Source organism: Sinocyclocheilus grahami, unplaced genomic scaffold (genome assembly GCF_001515645.1).
Source record: "Sinocyclocheilus grahami isolate Dianchi unplaced genomic scaffold, SAMN03320097.WGS_v1.1 scaffold91.1, whole genome shotgun sequence".
Taxonomy (NCBI): Eukaryota; Metazoa; Chordata; class Actinopteri; order Cypriniformes; family Cyprinidae; genus Sinocyclocheilus; species Sinocyclocheilus grahami.
In genome coordinates, this window is record NW_015505270.1 from 1,396,864 (window position 1) to 1,413,038 (window position 16,175).

Here is a 16,175-nt window from a genome sequence, read left to right on the forward strand (position 1 = left end):
GTCGCTCGCGTGCTTATTTGCATAAAGTTGAAGAATTCTGAACTTTTGTCACTTGACTCACATCGCTTGACGCCCACATTCCCACATTCCTGTCGCCAGCTCTCCATTGAAAATGAATGGGATTATGTCGCTGGCGGTGTGAACGGGGCTTTAGGAGTCAAAATAACTCCAACGCGAACATACAGAAATAACTGAGTGCACCTTTTAAAAAGAGAGCAACAGTTTGAAGTCATAAGGGGTGGGATGAAAAGAAGGGATGTGGCAGTCACACAGGCAAATGGTTTGACCCACTTTTTGTGTTAGTCGGCTGACCACGGGACATCGCGATCCGGCCATCAATAGACAAGACAAAACCAATAAAACCCATTACAAACAAGGCATTTGTTGCATCCAGTGGGGACATAATTACTGATTATAATGACTTATACTGTCTTTTTACACGTTGCGTTGCATCGCGCCGCATAAACATAAAACCATGTCTGCATTTGTGATCGGAGAAATGACAAACAACAAGCGCTACTCTACACTGCTCAAAACTCGCGTTTGAATCATCAGTGGCAAATTATTGAAATATAAAAAACTTACTTACAGCTTTGCAAAGTTGGAACTGCCCAACTTTATAGAAACAGCCTTTGTGCTACAGACACATTAGGCTACTGGTTCAGGAAACAGTCCTCATCCATCCTCCATAAAATGCACTGCACACATCTGAATATTTGGGTTGAAGTGTTCTGGAACAGTGTTGTAAATACAGTTTAACCACTGATTTCTAGTCGTGTTCTCTTTTGGAAGACCAAACAAAGTAGTTTCGCTTTCACAATGAAACACACAGCGACTCCCCAACATGACAGCGAGAATAAAAGTTACACCTTCTTTCTTTGCGTGAACATTTGGGCGGCGTTATGCAAATATTCCCACATTGTGACGTAGACATGTGGGCAGTGTTGCCAATTTAGCTACTTTGTAGCTAGATTTAACGACTTCCCTGCCCCTTTTGAGACTTTTTTTCAAAAGTTTAGGGACAAATATAGCAACTTCTTGGACAAACCTTATCTAAGTTCTCATCTTGCCCACTGATCTACATTCATCTTTATATAGATCAGTGAATTTGCCATTATGATGTCATCTAGTGACATTTAGCTACCAGTTTTAGCTACTTTCAATTGAAAGCAGTTGGCAACACTGCATGCGGGGGCGTGTTAGAACGAGCCGCGTGGCTGACTCTTAACTTTTATAAAGAATATCTCTTTGGATTTGAGACTTTAGTCTTTGCAACTTTACAGATCTTCTTTATGCACCAAGAGCTTGTAACCCTCCAAAGAGAAAGGAAAAATTGAAATCGCATCATATGACCCCTTTAACTTTATATTACAACAATCCGATTATTCATTACATAACATTAAATATAAAACTTGTAGGATCGTAACGTTGTTCTGTTTGCTATAATGATGCATATGAGATTTATACAAAAATGTTTTGTCACAATAGACTGCACAAGAAATTACTGCTGACAAAAAGCCTTGGAATAGTGTTGTTGAATTATTTAAGGCATAACAAATGCCGATGCTCTGCGCTCATCCCCCCAGTGCCCTTTCCAGGGCTATAAACCAGCCGACTCAACACAAACCTGACTGGAGCTCTTTCCGTATTAACCGAGGCTTGGAATGTAAATTGAATCGCTCGCGAAATTTGCTGCTTATTTGCATAAAGTTGAAGAATTCTGAACTTTTGTCACTTGACTCACATCGCTTGACGCCCACATTCCGTCGCTCGTGTCGCCAGCTCTCCATTGAAAATGAATGGGATTATGTCGCTGGCGGTGTGAACGGGGCTTTAGGAGTCAAAATAACTCCAACGCGAACATACAGAAATAACTGAGTGCACCTTTTAAAAAGAGAGCAACAGTTTGAAGTCATAAGGGGTGGGATGAAAAGAAGGGATGTGGCAGTCACACAGGCAAATGGTTTGACCCACTTTTTGTGTCAAGGCCCGTTCACACCAAGAACGATAACTATAAAGACAACGATATTAGCGTCCACACCAGCGAACGATATCGTCTGTTTATTCTAAGCGCATGCACGTCTGCCGCTTTAAATTCTCGAGCTCGTTACAGCAGGGTGGATTCTAATTGGCTGTCAATATTTTTATCGTTCATCAGCTGGAAAAAAATCGTTCTGAAAGTGATTCCAACGATATCGTTTCTCTGTGCCTTTATCGTTATAGTTGTGGTGTGGACTCTGCTATTCTTTAATATTGAGAACGATTTTTAGAACTATATCGTTATCTTTATAGTTATCGTCCTTGGTGTGAACGGGCCTTTAGTCAGCTGACCACGGGACATCAAACTAGACTAATGGGAACAAACTGTTTAGACTTTTAAACCCTTGAAGAGGAACAGGTATGTCCGTCCACATTCAAGAAATGCGAGTAAGAGAGAGGCTGGTCATGTGAGAGAGGAACTGCTTTGTGACAGAATGTTTAACATATGTGCTCATCCAATTTTATGAAACAAACTGTCCACAAAGCAAAGCAGTTCACACACCCAACCCCATCTGTCAAAGCCTCGAGCATGTGACGGCTCTGACACACTCATCAGTCAGTTTCCTCCTCAGTCCCTCCCTCACCTATGCTCTGCCAAAGAAACTGTGACAACACGGGCATTTTGGCTCCTAATTAGCAGGAGTCCTGCAGAGTCACAGAGGATTGCAGTATACAGTAGAACAAAACACGTTTCTGAGTGCTGAAGAAGCAGTGAGCGTGCACGAAGATAGAGTTATGTGCAGAGGTGGAGGGTGTTTTTTGTGCGTGTATGGGATTATATAACCCACTGATACAGTATTAAGGGAATATGAATGTGACTGGTGCAGTAGGTTGAGAGCGCAGGCAGAGAGAGAGTTTGTCCTAGTGAAGCCTGATTCAGGATTAGTCAGATTGGACTGTCTGGCCCTAAACCCCCTTCACACAGCAGGTCAACACACACACACATACACACATACTTGTATTTGTGGTTTACGGGGACTCATCATAGGCATAATGGTTTTTAAACTGTACAAACTGTATTTTCTATTGCCCTACACCTAAACCTACCCTCACAGGAAACTGTTGGCAATTTTTGAATTTCATAAAACACAGTTTTGTAGGTTTTTTAAGCCTTTTGTTTTACGGGGACACAGGAAGTGTCCTCATAAACCATGTTTACGTTGTAGTACCCATGTCATTATACACATTTGTGTCCTCATAAACCATATATACCTGTACACACACACACACACACACAGCAATACATACAAGCCAACACCTCCTGTTTTCTACATGGATGGTACATAACCAGCCCTATTAAAATGTATAATATTGAAACATCATACATTTAAAAAAAAATGTTTACTCTTCAGAAATGAACCTTCAACTGATTATATTAGGCTGCAATAGAAAGTTATTTTAACATTGAAATAAAATTACACAAACACTTGCTATGCACTAAATATAGGGATGCACAGATATTAAAATCCTGACTGATGTGCTGACAAGTCATATATGCACACACACAACACAAAAGTTTGGGTTTGTGTGATTTTTTTAAAGGTTTTTGGAAATAATTCCCTTATGTTCACCAAGGCTGCATTTATTTGTAAAAAAAAAAAAAAAAAACTTTTAGTAACTGTTTTATTTTATATATTACAGTTGTGTAACCTTTTTAATTTTATATATGAAAATAGATTTTAAAACATTTAAAAAAAAAAAATCAGATGTTTTTATGAATCGAAAAGCTGAAAAGAACAGCATTTACTACATTTATTTTAAATAGAAAACGTTTGCAACATTATAAATGGCTTTACTGTCACTGTTTATCAATTTAATGCAACCTTGCTGAATAAAAGCTATTCATTTCATTAAATATTTCTTTAAATATCCAATATCTACTGATACAGATTAATAAAAATGAAAAATATCTAATGTTGGCCAGGAACTGATATACTGCAAAACAGTTTAATGGTTTGCAAAAAATGTTATATATATATATATATATATATTAGAATGCCTTGAAAACTGAATTTTGGACCTTGGTCTAATTGTTAAATGACTGTTAAAAACTTGTAAACGTTTCACATGAACATGGAGGTGTTTTTGTGAGCAAACAATTGAACTTAATAAAGAGATGCTACTTTAGAAGCAAAATGCACTCGAAATAAGTCAAGTACAAAAATGACAAATTAGAACGACAACAAGACTACCCGACACGGTGTCATCATAGTCCTTGGAAATGTGACACTTCAGCTAGTGATAAAGCAGTCATTATAATACTGAAACATCAACCCCAGCCATCAGCTCAAATCCTGATGCGTGTATAAAACCTGTGCTGACTGACCCCAGGACAGTTTTGAACCCACTCCATCTTTTGTGTGTAACCGACTAGACATCCCTACAGACTAGATATCAGGTCCCACTGGATATCACCACGGTAACAGCTGGAACCCACCATGGTCTCCTTGGCAACAGAGCAGGGAAAGAGCAACGTAGTGATGAGGAGAAGGTGTAACAGAGAGGCAAGGGCTAATGCGATTGGCTCACATCGACCTCTAGTGTTTTCCAGTCCGATGGTTCTCGCACTCCCTCCCCCGTATCATGTCTTCGTGCCCCTCTACCTTTGTGATTAAAAACACTCCTCACCTGCTCCCAGCATCCCTGCTCTTTCATGCTCATCTTTATCAAATGTAGTTTGAAAAAGAGAGCGATCAAGTAACACTGCATTCGAACATCCAAACAATGAAATAATGCTGCAAAAACATTTGTTACTGATTAATATAATCAGCTATTAAACATACAATATTTCATTTTTTATTGCCCAGTTTACTGCCTCTCAGTTGCAAAGTCTTTTGACTATCTTGTCAATAGATAATGCACATCTTTTGTTTTTAAAATATTTTACATGAATACGAGTGATTGAATTTGAGTAAATAAATGATTAATTGGTCAATTTGAACTTACTGAGTAATTAACAGGAGCATTAGTTCCTCATATTAACAATCTACTGACAGCCTTCTCTTGTGCAAAAGAAGTACACTCAATTGTATTGAACGTGTACTTGTAATGTACTTCAAAAAAACATACTATAATATAATATCTTAATGACATAAATGGCCACATAAGTGTACTTGGAGTTTCAAGATTTAGTTTTTTAACATTTAATTACACTTTTAAAAAAAAGTGCACTTTGTAGTCATGTCAAATTAATAATTTAATTTAAAAGTACATTTTATATCATTGTTTTAATAATCTTTTGTTGTGCTTTAAAGCAGTACACGTATTTTGAGATGTCGACTAACATACTAAAGCACATAAAAACTTGATTTCTAATTTAACTGTAGTTAAATAATATTAAATTATAAACTTATTATGAAATTTAAAGTTAATATACATTTTAATGTACTCATTTTCAACATCATTACAAATATGTAATTACAACTATATGTAGATTTGACATTCAAGTTTCAGCAGAAATGACATTAAAGTATAGGCTATTGTAGTTTTCCATAAATGCTGACAGTAAACGTTAACCATATTTCAAAGACAATAGAATGATGAAATTTTAGTTAAGTGACTGCATTCAGTATAAATTTAAACTAAGTGTCCGAAAACATTTCAGTATTCTTATAAAGTATATTATTTCCATAAGTACTCTTTTAAAAAATATGCAAAATGTTACATTTTATTTTAAAAGTCGATGAATAATAAATGTTTTGGGTGAATTTTTTTCAGTAAATACTGAGAAGATAAGTGTTTATTTGATTGTATGTCTCAGTCATTATTTAGTTTGATTATATGTATAGAAACATTATATCATACCAGCAACCAAAAGAAAAAGTAATGCATTGGTTGACCACTAGAGTAAATAATGTGGAATAAAATATCAACATTAGCACTGGCTCCTAAAAAATCCACATCAGACCACCATAAACTAACACTGATGAAGCTGGTACATCACTGCAGCTGTGAACTGATCATGCAACTCGTAATATCTTGTTTGAAAATTCATCACTGTTCACTCATCAACTCCACAACCAGTGAGCGTAAAAGAAGAATGCCATGCCTGTTTAGCATCTAGAACCTAACCATAAAGAAACTCAATCTACAGACAGAGGGACCCCCTGCCGTTCACTGACCACCGGCTCTGTTTGCTGTGGTCTCCTTGGTTACGATTCACAGGACTACTGGCCCAGAAAAGAAAAAAACAACAGCCATGCAAGGCTACCGACTCGAACAATGTAGCGTAACCTACTTTTACACAAGCATGCCAAACAGCACGCATCATGTACTGCAACAGCGTTTCAAGATGCATTGTTTGATTTTAAACGGCTTCAGTCGGCATGTGTGTGTGTGTGTGTGTGTGTGTGTCTGGCGTGCGCACGCTGAGCGAGAGAGGGAGGGGAGTTGACGTCACCGGGCTCACGCTCGCCATGTGCTCATGCCTCACGTGGACACAGGAGCAGGCTGAAAGAAAGCGGGCGAGGGTGGGGGAGAGAGCTCGAGAACAGCGCATGCAGAAGAGAGTAGCGTGCGAGCAGGCGGCCCACATTCCCTCGCTTGTGTTTATCGTGTCTTTATAACCATCAGGTTCAGTTTTATAGCTTTTGGTGTCATAACTCAAAGATATATCTTTCATAAACAGGTCACCTTTCTACCCACACTATTATACTAATCGTTGCAGCTACCGTCTGCAAATTAAATGATCGACCGTGACCTTGGCGCTTTTATGTCAGCTGTATCTACATCAGTGTTAATGTTCTGATCCGGGTAAACTCATATGAGCTTTAACAGCTTACACATGTGATTGACCACCATATTATCCTAAATTAAGTTGAGTTCATTTCATTTTCTAAATTAATTCACGCAAACTGTTATTTAAAATAGAGTCATTAAAATGAATCAAGGTTTTCATATGCTTAAATTGCCATTTTTAACATTAGCTGTTGAACATCAGGCAAAGAAAAACCAGATGGATAGAGAAACAGCCAAGTGGAAAAAATAAAGTACACCTCTTGAAAAGAACTGGGGAAGAGGGTAAGGAAAAGATATAATGAGCGCACACAGAGAAGAATCCGACCGAGGATATTTTGGCAGATGCATATGACACAATTCTGCTAGTAAAGTATGTGTGGAGAAGTGTATGTGGGTGGGAGGGTGAGAACGAGAATAGAGAAGGAGAAAACGGACTATAAAACCCCAACTTGTGACCTATTCCCAACACATTTTCCGTTGTTATTCATTATTACCATACAATATCCTTTAGGAATAAATGATGTTCTTTTTTATGAATTCATGTTGGCATCTAACTAATATAGTTCAGAGGAAAAGCATTCCCAATCAAAACGCCATCCTCACATTCAAACATGAACTTTTACAAGCAGACGTAACAGTCCACACCAGTTATACTACAAATGGAATAAGGATGGATGTGTGTTTCTAGGTGAATCTCATAAAAACATGTCTGGGTCATCAAACATTTAACTTCAGAAATCTAAAAAGAAAAAAAAAACCCAATTTGAATAGTCCCAAAAATAGGCTTCTTTTATATGCAAAATATATTGATGATATCATTACAACATTATTTATTTTAGAAGCTTCTATTGGATGCACGTCATCAAACACTCGTTTCATCGCACTTATATCCAATCCCATTACCTGGATGTAGCGGAGAGCACTCCTCAAGACACTCAGATTGGAAGTTTTCTTTTCATCCACATTAGGAACGTTCTTCTTGAGGGTCTCAAAACATTCTTTCAGATGTGCTCGTCTGTGACAGAAAGAAAAGCACTGATCGTTCCGTTTCTTATGTTTTGTGCAAAGCAAGTGAGAGTTTCAACAGACGTTTAGGCAAAGCATTTTGGTGGTGGAAGTAACAGCAATGAAGAAGTCAAAAGGCAATTGCTTTGTAATATCATATTTGTTACTGTGGTTACTAGTAGGGCAAAGGCCTTCTAGCCAGAAAAAACAAATAGTGCACTAATTGCAAAGTGACAACAGTTAATGTGTCTGTGATCAGTCCAGCAACCATACAACTTACATTAAGGCTACTCAATGAATTTACAGTATCTGACAGAAGTGAGTACACCCCTCACATTTTTGTAAATATTTTATTATATCTTTTCATGTGACAACACTGAAGAAATGACACTTTGCTACAATGTAAAGTAGTGAGTGTACAGCTTGTATAACAGTGTAAATTTACTGTCCCCTCAAAATGACTCAACCCACAGCCATTGATGTCTAAACCGCTGGCCACAAAAGTGAGTACACTCCTAAGTGAAAATATCCAAATTGGGCCCAAAGTGTCAATATTTTGTGTGGCCACCATTATTTTCCAGCACTGCCTTAACCCTCTTGGGCATGGGGTTCACCAGAGCTTCACAGGTTGCCACTGGAGTCCTCTTCCACTCCTCCATGACGACATCACGGAGCTGGTGGATGTTCGAGACCTTGCGCTCCTCCACCTTCCGTTTGAGGATGCCCATGCTTGGCCAATCCATCACCTTTACCCTCAGCTTCTTTAGCAAGGCAGTGGTCGTCTTGGAGGTGTGTTTGGGGTCGTTATCATGTTGGAATACTGCCCTGCGGCCCAGTCTCCGAAGGGAGGGGATCATGCTCTGCTTCAGTATGTCACAGTACATGTTGGCATTCATGGTTCCCTCAATGAACTGTAGCACTCATGCAGCCCCAGACCATGACACTTGTCTTTGTACTTCTCACCTGGTTACCGCCACACACACTTGACACCATCTGAACCAAATAAGTTTATCTTCACTAAATTTAACACACCTGCTCCCCATTCACACCTGAGACCTTGTAACACTAATGAGTCACATGACACCGGGGAGAGAAAATGGCTAATTGGGCCCAATTTGGACATTTTCACTTAGGGGTGTACTCACTTTTGTGGCCAGCGGTTTAGACATTAATGGCTGTGTGTTGGGTTATTTTGAGGGGACAGCAAATTTACACTGTTATACAAGCTGTACACTCACTACTTTACATTGTAGCAAAGTGTCATTTCTTCAGTGTTGTCACATGAAAAGGTATAATAAAATATTTACAAAAATGTGAGGGGTGTACTCACTTCAGTCAGATACTGTAAATGCTCAGCTTCTGTTTGTCAAAATAAATAAACACAAAAATGCAAACAGAAGTTAACCCACCTGTTCTTTTCCAGCTTGTTGTGAACTTCTCGAGTTCCAGCCCTGCGGGAAAAATATTGAAAATGTTTCTAGGTCATATGTAAACTTTCACAAATCAACCCATTACATTTTATATCATGGTCTCTTGCAAGTAAGTATGTTGCAAATAAGTAGTTCACTGCAAAAAAAAATATGGCCACTGCTCAATCTCATGTTATTTCAATTTTTTTTTCTTGTAGGCAACACAAAAGGAAAATTTTTTCATGCAGCTCTTACACAAATAATGACACCAAACACTGAGCAGGAGTTGTTCAAGCTCTGAAAAAAACAAATATATAAAATTACACAATAAACACTGCACAAAAAAACTCTAGGTTTGCTGTGCTAGGGCTGCACAATTCATTCAAAAATTTGAATAACTAAAAATATAAAAAAATTAATAATATAAAAATAGAGTTTACATTTATGTCTTTATTTCTTCCTTTTCAAATGTTAATTCATCAAGCTTTTATTTTGGCGGAAAACCACAGAGAGCCCTTAATGCATCTCTTTTGTTGACAACAGCCAGTTTATAAGCACTTCTCATTACAGTTTTGGAAAAATGGTTGGTCCATGGTGCGTTCTCAAAAGCAGGTTATAAGCGAAGCAAACTTTTTGAACCAAGCCTCTCTGAGACACTAAAAACACTGGATCATGAGCTGCTCGCAAGTAAAAGAACACAGCGCCACACTTCATTCTGAAACATGCAGCACATATATGTATTTCATTAAATCGCACCAAGTCATATTGTGATTTCAGTTTTGTTTCGGTGAATCATACAGTTCATTCTCAATGACAGCTTTCAAAACTCAATCGGACTTTAAACTTTAAACTAAACGAGCCCCGATCGGTGACAAGAAGATATACATGTCTCAACGTGTCTTGATTATTCATATTTTAAAATATGTAAATTATATTTAATGCTGCAACAGTTCTCAGCGAATATTCTCACATGATAGGAAGGAGTCAAAGAAACTACTTTTATGGTGCTTTTTTGCTTTTTTAACATCCTTGCGTTGTATGGAAAAGAGCAGCATGAACATTCTCAAAATATCTCCTTTTGTGTTCCACATAAAACAAAATCATGTGTGTTTAGAACAGTTTTTCCCAACTTTTTTTTTTTTTTAGCCACGGCACAGTTTTGATAAGTAAAGAATCCCACTGCACACCACTAAGCACTGAAATACAGCAAAATTGCACAAACATGCATTGCTTCAAATGGCATATTAACACTGGATAATTTATTAAAAGTAGTACTCACATTTAAGGTGAAACTTGAGCTTAAGTCAGGAAGGAACACAAGGTCACAGGTAGCTTTATGTTGTTGGTGATGATAAAACAACAAATTTACATATCATCACTGTCGGGCGGAAACCTTGTATGTCCAAAACCACTACCACTTTCAGGAAATGTAAAAAAATATATATTTTTAAAAATATATATATTTTTTAAAATAATTAAACACTGCATCGTATTGTGGCTTTATATATGATCAGACACTTGCATGTTCGCTTATAATATTAACATTTTATGAAAATCAAGCTCAAATGGAGTTACGAGGTTTTTGACCAGCGAATGGTGTTGATCTGTGCTTTGTCCGTCATTAGAATGGCCGCATCTTCAACTTACAGGTTATAAAGTTTATTGTAGCTATATGGGTGCTCAGTTTTTTGTTGTTGAATACATTTGGCCAAAATCTCATGATATTAAAAGATGAAGCGCTATGCACAGGATATATAGGCTAAAACAGTTACATTAGCTACACCTAGATGGCAAATGCTAAGACTCATCTCCACTCTTCAAACACACAAAAAGCATTAGCCTTCATAGACAGTGTTTTTTGAGTAAAGAAAATCCTGTACTTATTTAAACATCAGTTCTTTATTTAACCTTGCATCAGCGTATGAGCACTTAATTCTGACTGGAGGCGGGATGGAGCTATGAGGTTTGGGAGACAGCTTGATGATCCAATGGCCTTATGAGGTTTAGTCACAAGCTCTTCTGAATGCTTTTCATTGGTTAATTATTTGCAAAACAGATGTAAAGATGACCAATAGCACTGATTTAAAATAACACAATAGAGATAGAAAGTTCTGATCATTTTACACAGCACACCTGACAACCTGTCACTAGTGTGCCGTGGCACAGTGGTTGGGAAACACTGGTTTAGAACGACATGAGGATGAGTATATGAGAAATCACTCATTTAGTTTGCAACCTACAAACACACACAGCATGACCTGAGGGGCAGCGTTCTTTCTCATCATGGGTCACCGTACAGGACAGCAGCCTACTTTTTAAAAATTGCAATCTCATAACAAAATAGCCCACCCAGTTTCAAGTGTGCGTCCTACAGTTTAATCTCCTCCACTTTCTTGTATATAGCCAAAAAACACAGCTCACCCTCCAGGTCTCCTTTTGCCATCTAGGTTGCGCGGCTCTTCCACAACAACTCCGTTAGGCCTGGGCGGTTGGTCTGCCTGACCCTGGGCTGGTGCGGGCTGAGGTTGGGGTAGTGCTGGCTGGGGCAGGAGGGCGTGTTGCTGTGGTGGATGCTGGGCTGTGATGATGGGGGCTGGATACGGTTGCAGCAGCGCCTGCGTCTGTTGTAGCTGTGGCTGCGGCTGCTGCTTGGGACTGTTATTCGATGGAGGCAAGCTGGTAGCTTCTGCTTTTATGTGTGCGATCAAGTGATGATGTTGCTGCTGCTGCTGCTGCTGCTGCTGCTGCTGTGGAGGGGAATGGGCATCCTTGCCATTAGGGCTGAGGAGGGGGGCTGCTGGTGGGGACAGGGCTGTGGCCAAGGGTGTGACCACTGGCATTGAGGAGGCTGTGTGAAGGGTCGAAGCAGTCTGAATGGGAGGGGCCGGAGGGTTGGCTGAGACCACCGGGAAAGGAATGACAGCTATGGGAACAGGTGGTGGGAGGGGAGGGGGCGGGACCGGAGGGTGGTGCTGGTGGTGGCGGTGTGGCTCGAGCCGCACTTCGTCGACCCAGGGATCCGCACATAGTTTTTGTGGTATTCTGATTTCTTGCATAAATTAAATTTGCAGCTTTAATGGAAACGCTGTTTCTTTTTTCTTGACTCTCACTGGAGATTCTGATTTCTTGCCTAAATTCACAGCTTGCATGGAAACAGTTAAGGCCCCGATATACTTAAAGCAAAATCAAAGAACAAACTGGTGTGACGTCATTTTGAACAAAATCAAGCAAAAAACTAAATTAGTTTAGAGTTGTCAGAAGTTCGAAATAGCTTGCCAAAGCAAACTTTATTAACTTTATTCACCAGGCTTATTAGTAATTATTAGCCAATTTCAGCTTTTTCCAATTACCAAAAAGCCTTTGTGTCAGTTCAAAAATATACGACACCCATGCTAATATATCAAAAACTATTTCACATTTTTAGTGATTTGAGTAAATATATTGTATGAAATACTTCTACACAAAATTGCTGAAATGAAAGAAAATCTAATTTGATGTGATCAAATGTATCGTGTCAAACCCTGGTGTGGGCCATTGAAAAAAAAAAACAATTACTTTTGTCCTTAAGAATGTAACAGACTGCTTTTCTGCAATACTGTCATAATATAAACAAAAAAAAATTCTCCGGGTCTCGTCTTGCAGTCATTAATTTTCTTCAGACTGAAATATATTTTATGAAATTCACATTCCTGTTTCTCTGATGTGGTTGCCTGATTCATTAATAACCTGCACAAATTTCAAATGGTGATTTACCATTTATTATCCAGATATATGGCATAGCTCTGTGTAAAAAAATACATTTGTGAAAGAAGAGCTAACTAAACTATAGCTATAACTAATGAATATCAGCAGCAATACTACAGATTAATACCAATTTATAGATCAGTAATGGAACTAATTAGTGCTTGTCTAGGCTCTGACTAAGAAGCGCTCATGGCTGTGAAGTGTAAATTATTAATGAGAAGCTGCATACTAACAGAGTAATTTAATACATCAAGACAGTGTGTGAAATTCATATAACAGGGCTCAAAACCTGCGGTGTAGCTATAGATTTCAATTTAAAAAAGAAAAGCCAGTGTAGGGAGCAGTAAATCATGACTCCATGTCAAAATTAGGGTGGGGTGTGAGCTAGCTGTCCTGGATGGTCTGTCTCTTTAAGAGAGAAGTCCCAGTAAGAGTCTTGCCTAGTCTCCAGCTCTACACTGACGTCACACAGAAGTCTGCATGAAAAGCCAAGAGCTGGCATGGGGAATCGGAGTCTGTACCATCTATAGGCTAAAATGCCCCCACCATTCAACGATTTCCATGATTGATGGACAGACCTATTGTTTAGCCCGTCAATCCATATTCAGTTCCACCCGAGTTGTGACTTCAGATCAATGTTTGAATTTTAATACAACGGGGTGGGGGAGGAATTTTGGCTGCTGTCCAAAGTGTCTTTGAGCCAAAACTGTCATTCCTGTGCAGGAGAAGCTGCATCTTGCGAATGCGAGCACGCCGCAGACAAAGGGGGTGACCTGATGCAAAGCGTTCCAGCACAGTTCAAACCACAACATGCGGGAATCTTCCTGCATCAGCAGGAAGAATGATATTGATTGTGAAACACGTTCTCAGAAGCCTTCAAAACGAAAGAATGCGGAGATCAATATGTTCAGTCCTTGCATATTTCTCCATTACATAACAGAAGATAAATACAAACCGAAAGACTAACAGAGTAATTTAATACATCAAGACAGTGTGTGAAATTCATATAACAGGGCTCAAAACCTGCGGTGTAGCTATAGATTTCAATTTAAAAAAGAAAAGCCAGTGTAGGGAGCAGTAAATCATGACTCCATGTCCAAATTAGGGTGGGGTGTGAGCTAGCTGTCCTGGATGGTCTGTCTCTTTAAGAGAGAAGTCCCAGTAAGAGTCTTGCCTAGTCTCCAGCTCTACACTGACGTCACACAGAAGTCTGCATGAAAAGCCAAGAGCTGGCATGGGGAATCGGAGACCGTACCATCTATAGGCTAAAATGCCCCCACCATTCAACGATTTCCATGATTGATGGACAGACCTATTGTTTAGCCCGTCAATCCATATTCAGTTCCACCCGAGTTGTGACTTCAGATCAATGTTTGAATTTTAATACAAGGGGGTGGGGGAGGAATTTTGGCTGCTGTCCAAAGTGTCTTTGAGCCAAAACTGTCATTCCTGTGCAGGAGAAGCTGCATCTTGCGAATGCGAGCACGCCGCAGACAAAGGGGGTGACCTGATGCAAAGCGTTCCTGCACAGTTCAAACCACAACATGCGGGAATCTTCCTGCATCAGCAGGAAGAATGATATTGATTGTGAAACACGTTCTCAGAAGCCTTCAAAACGAAAGAATGCGGAGATCAATATGTTCAGTCCTTGCATATTTCTCCATTACATAACAGAAGATAAATACAAACCGAAATGCCGTTTCTCTTGACATTTACATGCGTACAAAGAAATGAATAGCATGTTAGGAATGGAATCACAAACACTAATGTGTCATCGTGCAAACATAACACAGCCAGGCTAATACGTTCTGAACAGCTCATGAGAGCGCCATCAATTGCTCTCTGTAAATAAGCATGTAAAGCTCTTAAGACTTCACTCAGGACACAGATGGGATATACTATGGTGGTCCGTAGGCTTTAAGAGTGTGCATTATGAACATGGCACTGTGTAAAAGGGACAAAGGAAACTTCTAAAGGAACCTTCCAAAATTACATTCCATTTTCAAAGGCTAATGTGGAAATCACGACCAAATATTCTGAAACAAACTAGACCAGAACAGCGCAAAGAGGCTTTGTATCAATTGCAATGACCTGTACTTGCATACAAATCATTGATCATTTTGAACAATCAAATTAAATGCAAACATGACATTGCATTTAACAACAAACTAACCCATTTATGATTGTGTGGGTCTGGACAACTAGTTAAGAACCTTTAACGTCTTCATTAACGCTCAATATTAATATATTTCAAACACTAGTTCAAATACAAAGTCCACAGAGCTCAGACAGTAAGTGAAAGCGTAACCAGGTTTGATGGTATAAAAACTGAAAGGAAATTCTCTTTGTTGTTATGCAATAAATAGCTTTTTTTTTTTATAAATGTAGGGTATCATTCTCATCCCCTTTAACATAAAGCCTCAGCGTTTTTAAATACAGCACATTTGAGCTTACATGTAATTTTATTGATCTAGTACAAGGTCAAAGATTGTGTAAGTGTATGCAAAGTTTGCATATTTGAATAAAGCCTTTAAAGAGAAAACTCAATATTAATATATTTCAAACACTAGTTCAAATACAAAGTCCACAGAGCCCAGACAGTAAGTGAAAGCGTAACCAGGTTTGATGGTATAAAAACTGAAAGGAAATTCTCTTTGTTGTTATGCAATAAATAGCTTTTTTTTTTTTTTTTATAAATGTAGGGTATCATTCTCATCCCCTTTAACATAAAGCCTCAGCGTTTTTAAATACAGCACATTTGAGCTTACATGTAATTTTATTGATCTAGTACAAGGTCAAAGATTGTGTAAGTGTATGCAAAGTTTGCATATTTGAATAAAGCCTTTAAAGAGAAAGACCTTGCAGAGATGTTCAAAAATATGCCAACTGCACTTATTGTTCTACAGCCTTTTTAACTGTATGCCAAACAATTAAACAGTCTCCAAAAGAGTAAATCAGTATGTCAAGCTTTTACTTGGACATGCATGGAAAAATGCACATTATATAACTTCTGCATTGAGGGAGGGTGGCGTTGCCCTATTTTCTCCCCAGTTGTGACCTGGGAGAGACGGAGAGGGAGTGGGGAGCTGGTGTCTGGCGCGCACGTGTTTGAAGAGGGCGGACTTTCAGCACGCGGTATTCGCTGTGGGTGTGGCTTTACTGACACGTCACCTCGAGAATGAAACAAAAAGCCCCGCCCCCCCCCCCCCCCGCCGCAACCGCACCTGCTCAGCGTGAGTA

The 16,175-nt window shown here is 38.9% G+C and overlaps 1 protein-coding gene across 1 annotated transcript in view; it reads right to left on the reverse strand.

The window, feature by feature from the left end:
- The window catches only part of LOC107587270 (max-binding protein MNT-like), a 16,793-nt gene extending 4,546 nt beyond the window's left edge, over positions 1 to 12,247 (reverse strand). The window contains exons 1-4 of the mRNA XM_016274988.1: positions 11,613 to 12,247; positions 9,192 to 9,233; positions 7,600 to 7,792; positions 7,381 to 7,393 (exon numbers count right to left, since the gene is read on the reverse strand). Of these exons, the coding sequence (XP_016130474.1) occupies positions 7,381 to 7,393; positions 7,600 to 7,792; positions 9,192 to 9,233; positions 11,613 to 12,247 (883 nt within the window). The remainder of the gene's footprint in view (positions 1 to 7,380; positions 7,394 to 7,599; positions 7,793 to 9,191; positions 9,234 to 11,612) is intronic.
- Positions 12,248 to 16,175: the final 3,928 nt, after the last annotated feature.